The 16,586-nt window shown below is 40.0% G+C and overlaps 1 protein-coding gene across 2 annotated transcripts; it reads right to left on the bottom strand.

Moving 5' to 3' along the window:
* Positions 1-52: 52 nt before the first annotated feature.
* On the bottom strand, positions 53-16,333 carry EIF3M (eukaryotic translation initiation factor 3 subunit M). 2 transcript variants are annotated; one of them, XM_044751688.2, is made up of 11 exons: positions 16,178-16,333; positions 14,465-14,597; positions 13,358-13,496; positions 12,933-13,056; positions 12,680-12,774; positions 7,884-7,967; positions 6,845-6,944; positions 6,138-6,219; positions 1,684-1,827; positions 711-771; positions 53-249 (listed from the first exon to the last, which is right to left on the bottom strand). In XM_044751688.2, exons 1-11 carry the CDS (start codon positions 16,217-16,219, stop codon positions 129-131), a joined length of 1,125 nt encoding a protein of 374 aa, XP_044607623.1. In that variant the 5' UTR covers positions 16,220-16,333; the 3' UTR covers positions 53-128. The 2 variants fall into 2 exon arrangements, with proteins under 2 accessions (XP_044607623.1, XP_044607622.1); XM_044751687.2 differs by lacking the exon at positions 16,178-16,333 and adding an exon at positions 14,963-15,031.
* Between the last annotated feature and the right edge of the window lie 253 nt (positions 16,334-16,586).

Below are 16,586 nucleotides of genomic sequence, written 5' to 3'. Positions count from 1 at the left end.
CTCTGAAGACTGACTTCTTTTAAATTTGAGACAATAAATGTCCAGAATGTAGTCAAATTTCAGTTTATAATGTTTTACTATGATTTAGATCTTTTTCCAAAAGGAACAAAATGATATAGCATAAAGATTCAGGTATCAGAAAGACTCAAAAGGCTGTTTTTCACTTTGTTCAAGTTTTGTTTCCAGGCATTAAGTGTGTCATACAGTTGTTGCCATTGCTGTTTTCCAAATGTCCGATGTGTGCTATGACTAAAAAATCGAGAAATTAAAAACAAAGTTACTAGTCAACCTTCTATCCTCTGGTATTCTTTCACAATGCTACACTCTTGTATCTAGTTAAAAGCAAGGTTAAATATACATAAAAGACATAATTTAGAATTTTAAAAGAAGAATTAGAAGCTTATTTTTTGTAAAAATCTTTACCATATTGGTCTCAAACCTTCTATTTACCCGAACTACATAAACCAGACACAAAAGTCATTAGTATTCCAGCCAATGCTAAGCCATTAAATGAAATGTGCTGGAAAATAGGACTCTTTCATTAAATAAGCTAATCACATTCAGTCTGAACTTTAATAAAATTATGATAAATAGTTGCTATTTACAGTCAACTGATAAGAACACCACCTTGGTTCTCTAAACATTTAAGTGAAATAATCAGAAAAAACTAAATTGTCTACAAAATGCTGCAAAGTATTAAAATGTCTTACCTGACAACAACTTTTCTCTGGGTCTGATCAATTTTGCAATAGACCATCTTAGTTCTTACCGCTGAAAAAAGATGTTTTACAAGATGTGTTACATGGAAAATTCCCAAGAAAAACAGGCTAAGATATAGGTGTTTCTAAAGAAACTGACCAAGTAGCAGTTTTCTAATATTTTACAAACTAGCTCTTTGAATCTAATAACAAGCACAGCAATATGATTTAACCAAGAGGAAGGTCATATATTGTCCTCTGACTGCTGGGCCAGTCTATCTAAATATCACACAGTTTTCATGAAGAATTCCAGGTGTTCTCCCCAACAATCACATATGGAAAGGAAAACTAGTTTCCTAATAAGGTATTACTTCTTTATAGGACTGTTTGAGACTTAGAACATTAGAAAGAAACCATGTCAACAGTTCTATACATTTTATTAATCTTAATTAAATCTATCCAACTTTCAAACATAAAAAGCTCAGAAAAAATTCCTGATTATCAGTTAAATCACCTTATAACGCAAATGTTGGGGAAGAAAGTTGTTTCTAGGCCAATCATAAAAACTGATAATGATTAATGTTTGCAGATCATTTACTACATGCAGGCACTGGGCTAAGTACTTCATTTAATCCTCACAACCACAAATTAACCCCCACATCCCTTTTTCATAGGAGAAGACCTGGTCTCAAACCCAAGTCTGACACTAAAACCTAGGTGCTTAACTACTATGGTTTACTGCCTAAAGGGCTTTGTTCTATATGATTTCAAGGGACAGAACATACACCCAAAAGCCCACAGTGATTTATAATTCCATTGAATTTTCACTCCATTACAAATATAATCTGCAGAACTACTAAACATACACATTTGCTACAAAAGAATCCAGCTTTGTTGGCATAAGGCTCATTTTCAAGATTAAAACTCTTCTGTTCCATAGGGTAGAAGAGAAACTCTAGAAAAGAAAGCATTCTAATTGTCTTACCATCAATAACAAATGCTTCAACATCATCAGCTCCGATCTGAAGTTCCTGCTGCATTGTGTCGAAAGAAATTTCTTTATTTTCCACTGCCATTCCCATAAAAGTAAGCAGTCTCATTTTTGCCATGTTCTGCTCATGTAACAGACCTGAATAACACAAAAGTCAAGCCTGGTGAGTATACATGCTAATAAAAGACCCGCACGTTACAACTCGTGTAAATGTGGAAATCACTCTTTGAGCACTGTTTACAGAGGAATTTTGATAAAGCCACTTATGTTTGCAAACCATAAACTGACCCCTAATTAAACTATGGAGTGTTTCAAATCATTTCTCTAGAACTACACTTCTTCATTACTATAGTCCCACAGGTGATAGGTTCAAAGAACGGCCTATAAAACAGTATTTTTAGGCCCTAAACATTTCGTACATCTTTCACGTTTTATATTTATACATTTTAGCAGATAAAATGTACAAAGTACATTTCATAAGAACATTTTTATTTAACTGAGTTACTGAAGCTTACTTTTACTAATAGATCTCCAGTGAAACACAGAATTCCTTATTTACTTACTATTTGTTCTGTGTCAGTATTACTGGTAAAATTTAAAAACACTTTCATATACAATCAGTTACAAAAGCATTGCGTTTCCCTTCAGGTAACTCTGGATTAAAATGATTTGTGCTATGGGGGCCAGCCCTGGGGCATAGTGGTCAAGTCCAGTGCGCTCTGCTTTGCCATCTGGGTTTGCATCTCAGGCACAGACCTACACCACTCATCAGCCATGCTGTGGCGGCATCCCACATACAAAACAGAGGAAGACTGGCACAGATGTTAGCTCAGGGCTAATCTTCCTCAAGAAAGAAAAAGAAGAAGAAAAAAGATTAGTACTAGATAAATAATACCATTAACAGTGGTACTTGTTATTTATAAGGCAAAAGTAGAAAACTGTACAAATAACGCAAACTTTGCCTTCTGATTTGTAATGAACCATGCTATTAGAATTACTCAGATCTAAATTGTTAGACCTAAAAGGAAACTTAAACTACCTTGTCCTGATCCTTTCACTTTAAAACACAATAAAACTGAAGAGCAAAGAAGACTCAGTGAGAAAGTGGGAGTACTAGGCCTAGAAAATAGGTTCATTTATAAAATAAATGACTAGAAATACAAATAAATACTTATAAATACTTACAAATCCTGAATATCCAAATTATTACCCATTCCTAAGTAGAAGCTGAATTATAACACATTATACATATTGATTCAATGCTAACTTATTAAAGTTTCTAATAATCTAGCATCACATGGTCCTTTTCTCTGAACTTTCAAATTATGTAAACTCAAATGATTGATCACATGCCCTCTAATAATTAAGAGATTACGTCTGTAGTGTTAAAGTTCTAAGCCTTCCATGAATAAATGTGAAATTTAAAACATATATTAGCGGAAGACTAGGGAAGCCCATTAATATAGGACATAATCATCTGTTAATTACCTATAATTATGATGCAGGCTTTCTATCTGGCACAGATTCAACAAAAACATGCTCATCATAACTCAAATGAATGAGGTACCCAAGTAAGGACTGCTACTCTGATTTAATGGAAATCTACAAGCATCAAAAAATCAATTAGTGCACATTAACCCTAATTAACAAATGCAAATTAGATACTGATTAACTTTCTGAAGCAAGAAGGTAGCAACTGGATCACACCAGATGACATCGGGACATGTAGGGCAATTCAGTTGACACAAGATAATGCTACCACTGGCCCAAGTTGTCACTGTTAATAAAACAATGTGTTTTGATAAACCGATGACACCTGTGGAATCTATACATTGGTAACTATACTTTCAGATGTAATAAATAATACATCTAAAACCAAAAGTATACACATTTAAACAGCTGTTGTCCCCAAAGCATGTTTTATAAGCAAATTTCTAATAAAAGATTGCTAATTTGCATAGATGTTCAAGAAACAAAACACAGAACAGGGAATCTGACTTCCAGTTGGCACAATAAATTAGGAATATTATGTTTTTCCTATCCCAGAGAACAAATACTAAAGATTTTTTTCCTCAATATTTGCAAATACAAGAAAATTCCTTAACATTTCCAGTTCTACAGGCAGATACAGTTCTATTTCAATATGATAAAATGATGGAAACTCCTATAATTTCTAAGATCTAATTAAAAATGTCCTTGAAATTAAATTTATTTTACTGCTACTCTTTATTACAAGCTTACCATAAATCAAAACACTTATCAGAGGAATGAAGATTCTTTCTAGAATGAATTATGTAAAACCATTATCTATCTTACATGTGGAAACCTGCATTTAAAAACATTTCAAATTGATGTTTAAAGTCACTACTTTAAAACAAAGAACCAAAGTTAAAGCCTTGAGGACTCTTGTTCTCAAAATCAAACTATTAAACCCGTGAAGTAGGAGTTAAAGACTTGCAGGAAGCTGTGCTTTGTTTTATGAAAGTAGAACATTACCTTCAAAGAGGAAGTCACAGTGTTCTGTGTCATATTTCAATTTTAAAGTTATAAAAAAATCTAATTTTATGGAAACATTTATTCATTACTAATATGTCAAAACCTTAATGCAGTAATAAAAAAATGTGCATCATTGAGCAATTTCTGCATTGTCACTGACCCCTGTCTTAAAGTGCTGCAATATAGGAAACGTAATTTTAATGCACGCAATAGCTTATGAACCAGTGCTCCTTTGAAACAGTCAATTACACATCAATGGGGGAGTGTCAAAGTGTTAATTACTACTCCTTTTTCCTTGGTGCGTAAATAAAGAGGTTGCTGACATTAACATTCCATCACATAGCTTCATGCCACAAAACAAATTAACTGGGACAGAATGCGGTTTTCTGGGTCTAGTGCACCTGGCAAGGCATTCTACACAAACACACTCGCATCTCCTTTATCTCAGTGTATTTCAAATGCCTTATTATGTTCACAATAATTCCATCTTCCCCAATTCCAATGGCCGCACAAAATTTACAGGTGACAGGAATTAATGATTACCAAATTGAGGACTAATAGTATAATCAAAGTAGATTATAAATGTATTCTTTATCTACACCTCAACCAAGAAGACTAACAATTCAAATTTAATATGGAAAATACAACCAACCTCTAATGTATTTTGATTACTGCCTAGTAGGAAAACAAAGCACTTTAGTTTCATATTTGATTTCACTCTCAAAAAACTTTTTTTAGAACAATTCAAACCTGTTCAACTATAGATTTTCTATGTGCTCTGGAAGGAAAATACTCAATATAAGGAGTTTGTTCAATGAGGATGAGTAAGACTCAGTTCAATTTAGCAAACATTCACCGAGCTCTGATGCTCTAGAAAGAAAACTCAAAGACAAAAATCACAAAGCTAAGACTTACTGCGCTGTCTGCAGCAGACTGTAGTGAGGGAAGTTGCTCCTATCACGTAAAATCACTACAACTCCATTTCTAATTCCATCTACAGCTTCACTTGGATCTGCTTAGCAATACTGTATAACTTCTATAATTTGTTAATGGGGGAAGGGAGGGGCACCAAGCAGAAAATACTGTATTAGAGGGAAAAAAACTATTTGTGTTACAGTTACATGACTATGGCTTAAAAAAAAAAAAAGCACCACAAATATAAATCATGCATCTAAGGAATAAGGTCTTTTACAAAGAAACAATTTTATTTTAAACAATAATGTTTAGCTTAATAAAAGTACCTTTAATCATCCAATTTCGTCAACTCTTAAAATGAGTACAGGGGTGACTGTGTAATGACGTTTTGGTCAACAATGGGCCGCAGAGACAAAGGTGGTCCCATGACATCAGTACCATATAGCCTAGGTGTGCTGTAGGCTGTACCACCTAGGTCTGTTAAGTGTGCACCACAATGTTCACACAACGACAAAATCGCCTAACAACGCGTTCTCAGAACACATTCCTGTCATTAAGCAACTGTACTTCCAAAAATCTCCATTATGATCAAAGTAATGGTGATCCTTTAAGGTGCTTTTCTGCTCCATCCCCCATTCCGAAGTTTTAAAGACACAACATATCAATGGAATTATTTCTATCCAAATCCCTTCTGAGCACCTGCTTCTTGCTAGAACTTTACCTCGAGAATCATGTAGAGCAGAGCTGGAAGGGCCTGAAGTCAAGAAGCTCTTACGCAGGGGAAAAATGCCCAGGTTTTCTGACTCCTAGCTTCATGCTTTCCATCACAAACACTCCCTCCAATACCCTCTTGGGTTCATTCTGAGTCATCTTTTTGATTGTCTGCCTGTGTCTGCTGCTGTGCCATCATACACCGGTCAGGGTAATCTATACACAAGGCCACAACTGTGTTTGCTGTACCCCCCAGTACGTGATAGTTCTGGAGGAGCACGACCCTGCCCTCTCTGCCCCTCCAAAGAAGAAACCCCACAACTTACCAAGTGAGTCAATGAAGTCCTTATTATTCTGATAAAACTTGACATATGAGGCCAATTTAGCACTCACGAAAATGGTTAAAAGCTATACAGATAGACACAAAAAAATAAACATACCATATTCAATACAGAATTAATATTTACACTCAAGACATTTTTAAGACAGTGACTCTGGGCAATAAAACTCTCTACATTTCTTTCATTGCAGAAATTTCAATCTGTTTGCTCAAATCATCATCTAAACCATTTGCTTTCACAAGACTGACTTAGATCACAGAGTCAGTAAATACAGTGAGTTCTAAATGATCTACTCCAAAAGATGGTGGTAATGGCATAGTACAAAAGGAAAGTCATCCAAAATCTATTTAGGTTGGCACTTGAAAAGTGCATTCATGTGTTTTTAAATATCAGATTTAGCTTCCTCACTGGGGCTAGCTAACACTACAGACTCAAGTGGAATCTGTACTAAGTTCCTAACGGCCAGGCAGGCATGCAGATGAAGGCAAGGGAGACAGAAAGAGCGTGTGTCCAGTGGCTGGAGAAAAGGTCGCCCTAAGTTTCAGTCTGTTTCTGATACAAAAAGAACAAACAGTTCTCTTTCCAGATCTCTCTAATAGTCATGTTCATTAACACAAAGAAAAAGAGTTCCCCTTTAGTATGTTAGATTTAGGAAAAGAGAACATTTCTCACATTAAGGATAAACTACTTACATCATGAATGAGCTCGCCTTCCAAAAACTTGACAGGTTTCAAAGTAAGAAGATGGTCAAAAAGAAATGCATTTGGATCTTTCAGTGCTCGTACAATACACCTTAATTGGAAAACAAAAATCCAAGCTCAGTCTTGAAATTCAGGTGATTTTCAGACTGCAAAATACATTTAATTCAGTAAAATATCTAAGAGTTCAATATACACAACATAAAAAAAAGCTATGGATTGGAATTAAAACAAGCCAATAAATCAATTTACCAGATATATCTGCTTTAACAAAATAACAAAATAGCTGTAGACAAAAACAGCTGGAGAGAAAGCACCACCAAAGGAATCAAAGAACAAAGACAACAGCAGCAGCATCTAGAATGCACCAGACACGGAGGTGAGCGCTCACCCGCACCATCTCATTTAACCCGCAGACACCCAGACACACAGTATTACCGTGCTCTAGAAGTTTACTAGTGATGAAGCTCAGAGAGAACTTGCCCAATACGTGCTAATTAAGTGGTGCAGGTGAACACAGGCAGTCTGACCAGAGTCAAAGATCTTGTCCTCTCACTACCCTTTCTACCAAACCCTGTCATGGACAGTTCCCCGTGAAGCCATAACCCTAAAGAAGTTACCATAATTTCCATTTCACAGATTTAAAAAACTGATTCTACTCTTATTGTTACTAAGTAGACCTGGGACTGTTTGAAGACATTATTCTCATTAGCAATGGGCTAATTTTGAGCAAGCCCCCACTGTTCTTCATCTACACACCTTAACACTACGGTAAAACCAACCCGAGATCAGGGTCTGCCTCACGTTGGCATTATCACCCCGTACCAGCAATACCTCAAACGGTAAACACATTATGGCTATTTCACAGGCTCTACGGTTCTTCGAGTATCAAATCCTGAGTTTTAATATCCATCTCAAAACCACCACAGAGCACACAGCATCAAATGGCTTTGGATCACTGGTGGACGTGAGCACAACTTCAGCTCTCTGAATGAATACTCAGCTGTCATTAGCACAGCGCATTTAACGTTACCTGTGGGCATCAACTCGAGCCTGGGAAGCATTGTCCTCCGTGTAACTTCCTAGCAATTCCACCATGACTTTTGAAGCGGCATCACTAAAAAGAAATACTGCTTTAGGAATTTCAGAATATCATTATTACCTTTGATTCATTCAAAAACATTACACTAAGTGTCCAGTACTGTGCTAATGATATATCCAACGGTGACCAACAGAGACATGGTCCTTGCTCTATGGGAAAAGTCATGGAACTTTCCTTCCAGTAGGAAAGACAGATAACTAAGGAAATAAATCAACCAACAGCAAGCACCATGAAGGATGGTGAGGTAACAGAGTTACAAGAGCAGAGACTGGAAAGAGAAGGTTATTTCAGAGAACCAGCAAGGAAAGTGTCTCTCTGAAGAAATGGCATGGGGCTGAGATCTAAAGGATGTAACACAACCAGCCATGAAAAGTGCTGGGGGTGGAAGGTGGGGGCTGGACTGCTGTCCAGGCAGACGGAAGACCAGGTACAAAGACTCGAGGTGGGAGAAAAGTTGTGTGTCCCCAAAACTGTTAGGACAGTGCAGCTGAAGCTGAACCAACACCAAATAGTTACATAACTTCACTAAAGATATCTCTCCAATTAAATTATCCTTAAAGTTATGTAACCAACTTTAACTGTAACAAAAAGCACAAAGTAATTAAAACTCATTCAATTTGAACTCTTAGAAAATGTTTATTTTCACCCTTCATTTCTTCCTTTAAACTGATGAATCTTCAGCTAGTTATAGAAAGCTTTGCTAAGTAAGAGACAGGTTTTTTTTTCTTTTTCTAAGAATAGTTTTTTTCCCCCATATCTGGATTCAACCCAGGTAAAATCAGTAAGAGCCCTACCACTTATTTTAAAAACTTAAAGTTTTCTAAAACTTACTACAAAACTAAGGTTTACCAAAATGTATAAATATAATTATAGGAATGGTAATACAGTATAGTGATACAACTAAGAATTCAAAGAAAAATTTTAAAGGAAAACTATGTTTTACTCATTGTTAATTACTTTGTGTCACACGTCAAGCACAGGTTCATTTCATTCTCCAGTTTTAGCAGCCACAGTATACTTTAATCTAGTTCCTCTTATCAGCTAAAGAAATCCGAATTCACAAAGATCAGATAAAATAACCCACGTAAAGTGCGCAGTATCTGACATATAAGGGCTCAAGAAAACGTTCACAATTCGCTCTCATCAACCACCAATATAAACAAAGTCATTAAGAAGTACCTATAAACCTAAGAATTCTTGCTCAAAGGGCAAGGCCAATCTCAGAATTCAATTTAGAAGCAGGAAAAAACCATACATTTTCTGTGTAGTAGGCAAAAACCAAATCTTAACATTTAAATCAGCAGCATGACAGAAATTTCGTGTTTATATAACCATCCTTGTCTAGTTCCCTAAGTGAGGGCAGCATTTATCCATTCACGTGCCCAACCCCTTGGGAAGATGATGGCTGACAGACAGGTTCCTGGTCTTCACTGAGCCTATGTCACAGACATCTTAACAAATGGTGCCAGGGGCCACGACAAAGGCAGAGGGTGCTGTGAAAGGCAGGCATCAACCTTAAGATGGGAGGAAAGTTTCAGGCAGAGAAGCAGCTGGGCGTAGGTCTAGACCAAGGGGAGGCACACATTCTAAAAAGGGCCAGAGAGTAACTATTTTAGGCTTTGCAGGCCCTCTGGTCTCTGCTGCAACTACTCAAGTCTTGGCAAAGGCAGACAGACAATACGTAAATAAGTAAGCATGGCTGTGTTACAACAAAATTTTACGGATGCTGAAATGTGAATTTCATGTAATGTTCATGTCACAAAATACTCTTCCTTTGATTTTTTCCTCAGTCATGTAAAAATGCAAAAACCATTCTTAGCTTGTGGGCCATACAGAACAGGTGCCGGCTGCTGCTCTAGACTTGGAGAGCACAGTGCTTCTGCAGTGACAGAGGTTCACTGTGTCCTGATGTGACAATCCAGAGGAAGGGTACGTGTGAGCGAGCAACAGAAATGGAGGGAGGGAATACCCATACAAACAAAGCAAAGTTTTGTAGTTTGTCACTGCACCACACAGAAACAGCAAGATGAAGATCAGCACATTCACAGGCCTGTGCTACAGCAGCAGGGAGGGTCCATGTCAGAAAGCTACTTAATGCCACACTCAGAATTCTGTACTGTGTCCTGAAGAAAATGAAAACCTAACAAATGACACGCTGAAACTTTTGTTTCACAAAATCATTGTGGTTGCAGATTGGAAAGAATAAACAGATCATTTTAAGATGTGTTGCTTGGAAACAGACTAATTTAGAGGGAGAAAATGATCAATTCATTTGGTCACATTGAGTTTCAGGCATGTATGGAGCACATTCAAGTAGAAACAGGTAAAAAGCAGTTAGACATTAAGACCTGAAGCTCAGGACAGAAGCATGAGCTAGAGACATGGATTTTCCTTCAGGAAATGACAGAAGCCATGGGAAGAGATGACACGATCCAGGAGAGGGAACAGAAGGAGAAAAAGGTCCTCGGCCCAATTTTTGAGTAGTACCAGCATTTAAAGGAGCAGAGAGTCATTTACAAAGGTGTCTGAGAAGGAGCTGTGCAAGCAGTTGGAAAAAAACAAGGAGTGGTGTGTCGAGAGAAGCTTCTGTGAGGGAAGGGCTAACAGTCACATGCTGCTAAGGGGTCAAAGAAGACAGTGGTCATACAGTGACCACTAGACTGCATCTGTTCTTAAAAATGAAGGAAGTGACACTCAAATACTGGAAACTAATTTTCACAACATCAGAAAACTAGGAGAAAACCAGGGATTTTATACTTGCAAAATGTTTTAAAATATTTTATCTAAAAGCTGTTGGGAAGGGCATACACTCTAGTTCCATAAACCACTTCATATTGTTTTACACGTCTGCTTCTTGTAGCCACTGTTTTTGCACCATGTTTATATTTTAGAAACAGCCATTCATCCAACAAATATATATTGACTGCCTACCAGTGTCAAGACACTGCTCTAGTACTGAACCGAAGTCCCTGCCCTCGTGAAACTTACACTAATGCGGACAGATAGATAATAAACATTAAAATATAGTCTGTCTGTTAGTAATAAGTGCAATGGAGAAATAATACCAATGAGGAAAAAAGCCATTCAAGGCTGGGGGGATATGCTACACATACAGGCAGCCAGAGAAGGCCTTTCTGATGAGGTGACAACTGAGCAGATACAAAGAAGGGAGGGAGCCACGTGGGTACTTGGGAAGCAAACGTTCCAGGAAGAAGTGCCAGTGCCAAGCCTCTGGAGCTGGCTTTGCCTTTCACTCTGAACAAAGCCACTGGAGGGTTCTGAGGAGAGGGACACCACGATCTGACCATCCATATGAAATAGAACGTTCCGGAAGCTGTATTAAGAACTGACTGTAAGGGGCCAGGCCCAAAATGGACTGGTCGAGAGTAAGAAAAATGTAAGAAAAAACAGTAGCTTAGACCACACGGTAGCAACAGAAGCAGGGAGAAGATGGCCTGACTTCAGAATTATCAGAGCTGACAGGACGGGCTGTTGAATAGACATGGGGTAGGAGACGAGAGAGAGAACCCCAGGTCTTATTTTTGAGCAACAGGAAATACAGAAATGGCATTTCTTGAGTTGGAGAAAACAGAAGGAAGAGCAGATTTAGAAGGAAAAATCAATGATTCACTTTTCCAGATGTCAAGTTTGAAATGCCTTTTGAACATCTGAATGGAGATGTTAAACAGGAATAGATATTTGCAGTCCAGAGGAGAAATACGGGAGACAAAGATGTGAAAATCACCAGCAGACATATGGCATGTAGAGGCCTGAGACCAACGATGGCAGGCAGGCAGAGGTGGCGCTCACCCAGGCGCCCTGGGAGCACCTGGACGTGCACAGGAGCTGCTACGACGGCTCTGACGACGGGAAAGCTCTGTGGCATTTGAGTAAGTGAGGCCACGGACGCTGAGTGTCCTGCAGTGAACCTAAGAGTCTAGCAACACAAAGAATCGTCCCACCCAAGATGCAATAGGCACTCAGCCTCCCTCACAATCAACATCATTTTCTTTAACTTATTAATCTTATTGATCCTCTGTCACGTATCAAACACCGCAGCACTGAAAGCCAGTATAAAAATTGTGCGATAAAACTAAACTGAAGACTGATTACTTTTTCTAAAAGTTTTTAACCATTACGGGAAGAGAGAAATTGAAAAGCCAGGTCAAAAAGGTAGGATTGTCTCTTAACACTAAGAACGGGGCCAAACCTCTCGTTCAGTGGGCATCCTGAACTGGGTATAGAGAAGAATCAACACTTTGGGATGAAGTTGCTGGGCTAAATACAAGCCTTAGAACCCAAGGCCTTGCAGAAGCCCCATAGGTACTCATTTACCACAGTCTCTTGCAAGTTTCGCCTCAGGGATACTGTCTATTACGGAACAAAGACACTTCCACTGCTTGGCCCTCACCACCATTAAGCAAAAGTGGCGGCACTCCTGAGCTAGGACGCCAAGCACCATTAAACAACTCAGTCTAATCTTACACACAGCTTTGGGATTAACAGTTGTTACCATTTTTAGAACAAGAGCAAGTTTTGCTTTTCAAAAAGTTTAAAGATGGGGAAAAACTATTTTAAACTTTGCAATTATCTTAACTCAGTAGGCAGAATTTACAGGAATAGATTTAGAGCAGCCCCGTGGAGAACTAAGGAGAGAATCAGTCACCCTGCTTGTCTTTAAACACAGCCTCCACCCCTTAGGGTGCCTGCTCATTAATTCTGAATACCTTTTCTTACAATCCACAAGCGCCTCATAAAGGAGCCTTAAAAGGGTGTGTTTCTTTTCAGTAGTGAGGTTCCAGTCAGAAATCCATTTTCTAACCTACGATGAGATTGACAAAAAGAGGAAATTTAGTGACACAGCTGAACATATTTTCACAATTTAACAGATTATATTTAGAACACACATTTGCTACTTATTTTAGTCATGATATAAAAGTGCACCTTTTAGAAGCAGAATAAGTATTCCACATAACTCACTTGATCCAGCTCAGTTGGAATATACTGGATGGCCCCACAAGATGCTGCCACTTTAATGAGGCTGCAGTAGACTGTGTATCGCACAGGAGTATTCTTATCCATCCCATGGAAAAGGTTGCTTAGCCTGATTAACAAACAAACAATAAAACAATTTTTGAGATCAGTAACTATGGTGATTAATTTGAGCTTATCTGTTCTCACAATAAACCTGAGACAAATACTATTAATAACTTCACATTACAAACACGTTGGTTACAAGGAGAGAACTGGGGTACAGAAAGGTTAAGTGACTTGTCCAAGATCACACAGCTAATAAGAGCCATAGTAGACAGTCGAGTTCCAGAATTCTTGCTTTTAACCATTAAATGACAGTGACATGAAAAGAACCCCTTGAAAAACTGAACCTCTTTCAATTCTTCACTTACAATTGCAGTCTCAGAGAGGGGCGTTCACCTTCCCGAAACTTGACCAGCTTTTCACACAGGCTTTCAATCAGAGCTTCTTGCTTATCTGGTTCCAGGATCAACAGGAGGGATACCACGCTGTTCATCACACTTTCAACATCTACCCATGAGTGCAAAACACAACAGAGATACTATAAGACTTAATGTCTTATAGTTGAATTAATTGAATACATATTTCCAGTGTTTTAAAACACCAAAGACCATTAAACAGAAACAGCTCAGAAAGATGTAATCCAGCTGCTGTAAACCAGTTCTAGAGGACACTCTTCCCTCAACAGTGTGCAGAGTACTAAGAACACGGTACACGCAAACTCAAACTAAACCAGGTCTGCTGTACAACTGACGTTCAAAAAGCAAGTTATACATTTTATTAAAGAAAAAGGAAATTATTACCTAAGATTTTGTTTTCAACTAGTAAAACTAGTTAAAGAGTGATTTACAAGTTTATATATACACTTTCAATTTTTACTAGCAAGACATTCAATTATTTGGAAGTTACTGGTTAGGTCTTAGACTAGGATGCTTTCTCAACTTAAAAAAACTCTGTACAAATAGGAAACTATTTAGAAATAAAATCTGTCAACTTTCTGGTTGGGTCACTAACTTTCAAATCTAAGATATCAATCACATGCCACGTTTAATCTCAAATCTTAACTAGAGATTTCAGGACTCCCAATTTTCAAGATTTTTCATTTTATCTCAATAAACAGACAATCAGCCAAATAATTAAACAGCTTTTAGATTACCTGACATTATATCCCATTAGATACTAATCTAAACCTTCTAAAAAGGAAAGAAGAGCTTCACTTCTTTCCTTCAGTTTATTCTGAAATTAACAGTATTTAGCGTGTGCAACAACACAGCTGATGTAAAAAAGATGTTTTTGTCAAAACAGGCTAACTTCATAGGTATAACAGATTAGAATAAACTGAAAGCACGTGCAATGATAAGATTAAACACAACAGGGCTTAAAAGTTCTAAGCTTTGAAACAAATGCAATTCACAAGAAAGCTTAAAAATTAGGTCCTTTAGATTAGTAAGAAATATTACAAAAAATTAAAAACAAACCTTTGTCATCTTCCTTCAGACATACATCACAGGCTTCAATAATCTGGGCTAAATCTACATGAAGTCCACCTTCGGAGTTCTCCTCTGAAATTTCCGCTCCCTTGGATTTCAGGTAAGCTCGAAGCTCAGCAGCCTGGTGAATCAAACAGGGTTGATATATACCTATGAAACCATGATCGACAAAACACGAGTCCTCAAGTCGTTCTGTTCTATTTCTGAAGAAACAGAACATAAATACTGAATTTAATAATGACTTTAACTTATGCTGAAGTGCCTCTCCCCGACCTCAGCCTCATCACAAGACCCAGTGGCTACACAGACCCACAGGGACCAGTGACATCCTGCCAGACTTACAGGATACAGCAAAAACTTCTCTAATATAACCTAAAGCCTTTTTCTGGGGTGGGGGCGGAACAGATCTGACTTGGTAAATTCAATTTGTTTTATTGTTGTTAAGCGTACATAAGACAGCTACATAAAAAAAGTCACAGGCATTACCTTTGCAAGAGAGTATTCATTTGTTAATTGAATATGTGAGAACCAGAGAAACATTCTGGAAGACACAAAGATGAAAAGATGACACCTTTGAATGTTTCCTTGAATAAAATGTTTATATCAAATTGGAACTACTATGTACTTAATCTTTTAAAATGAAAATGCATATCTGGACCAGCAAGCACCTTTGGACCTATGAAAACAACTACAGCACTGCGCCCAGGTGTGCAGGCATTTCCTACTGTAATGCACATGTAATATTTAATAACCTCTTCTTTTGAGGGCCAGGTATTCACAGCAGCCAAACAAGAATACAAATGGTATTTCAAACAATGAAATGAAGAACTGAAACAGACAGATGTAAAGATACCATTAGAAAATACACAGCTATCACATTTTCTAAACCCACAAGTAAGTCTGGCCACCTAAGAAAAACATTAACTCTGTAGATCTGATACTGCTACCCTTTCAAATAACACAGCGACTTCACGTCTGCGCTGGTACCATAAACAAGGTTTCGTAAGACTGTCACCACATCCAGAGAACAAAAGTACCACTGCAAAGCATCCTTCTCCAGGAAGGAAACATAACACGGTCCACAGAAAGGACATTTACTCAGTTTCTGCTGTGCAGACACAAGGCACCCTTCCTCAAGAACCATGCGATCGAATTTGTTGTTTTACCCGTCATCCTCGCAGGCCACACGCGGCCGCGGGGCGGTGCAAGCGAGGGACAGGCAGCCAGCACCCTCGGCTCCACTGCGTCACTGCCCACACAGGGAAGCCGGCCAAAGCGAAGCCCCGACGGCCCCGCGCCCGCGAGAAGCGAGAGCGCCCCGGGTCCCGCCCGCGACTCTGCAGGCCGCCCGACCGCCGCCGGCTCAGCTCGACCCTCAGCTCCCGCCCGACGCGGCCCTGGGGACGAGAAGCGGCTGCGCGCCCGCACGGGAGCTCCAGCCGCGCGCCGGGTGACCCGGCCCCCGCACGACGGGGTCCCCGCAGCCCGCGGCCGCTCACAACCGCCCCGACCCTTCTCCCAACGCCGCGCCCGCCCGCGCCCGGAGCCCTGAGCCGTCCGTGACGCGGCCTGTAAGGGCCCGGCGCTGCCCGGCAACCGGCCGCCGGCCTCGGAGCAGCGCGGGGCGCCGGGCGGGCGCAACGGCCCCGCCCTCACCCCAGGCCCCAGCGCCGCCCTGGGGCCGCGCGGCCGGGCGCACACCTGGTCCTCCTCACTGATGTCGATGAAGGCCGGGACGCTCATGGCGAAGGCCGGGCCGACGACGCTCCACTCACACACCACGCCGACCGGAAAAGGAGCTGGGCTGCGGGGCGGTGCCTCACAACCGCTTCCGGGTCACCTCGCGCGGGTCATGCGGGGCGGGGTCACCGGGACAGCGGGGGCCACGGGAGCCAATCCCAGCGCGCACTCTGGCCGCGGCTGGGGGCGGGGCTGGGCCACGGGGGCCAATCCTGGCGCGCGCTCTGCTCCCCTCCCCCCCCCGGCCCCCACGCGCCGCCGGCCGCGGCCCGTGACCTCTTCCGAGGCAGTGGTAGGGCCCGCGCGCGCCTCGTCGAGTTCTGCCCGCCACGGGCTAGGCCCCTTGGGTCAGGGATAACCGCTCGTGCCC

This window comes from Equus asinus, chromosome 20 (assembly GCF_041296235.1).
Source record: "Equus asinus isolate D_3611 breed Donkey chromosome 20, EquAss-T2T_v2, whole genome shotgun sequence".
Taxonomy (NCBI): Eukaryota; Metazoa; Chordata; class Mammalia; order Perissodactyla; family Equidae; genus Equus; species Equus asinus.
Note: the sequence above shows the minus strand (reverse complement) of the source record. Positions and strands in the feature narration are given on the sequence as shown.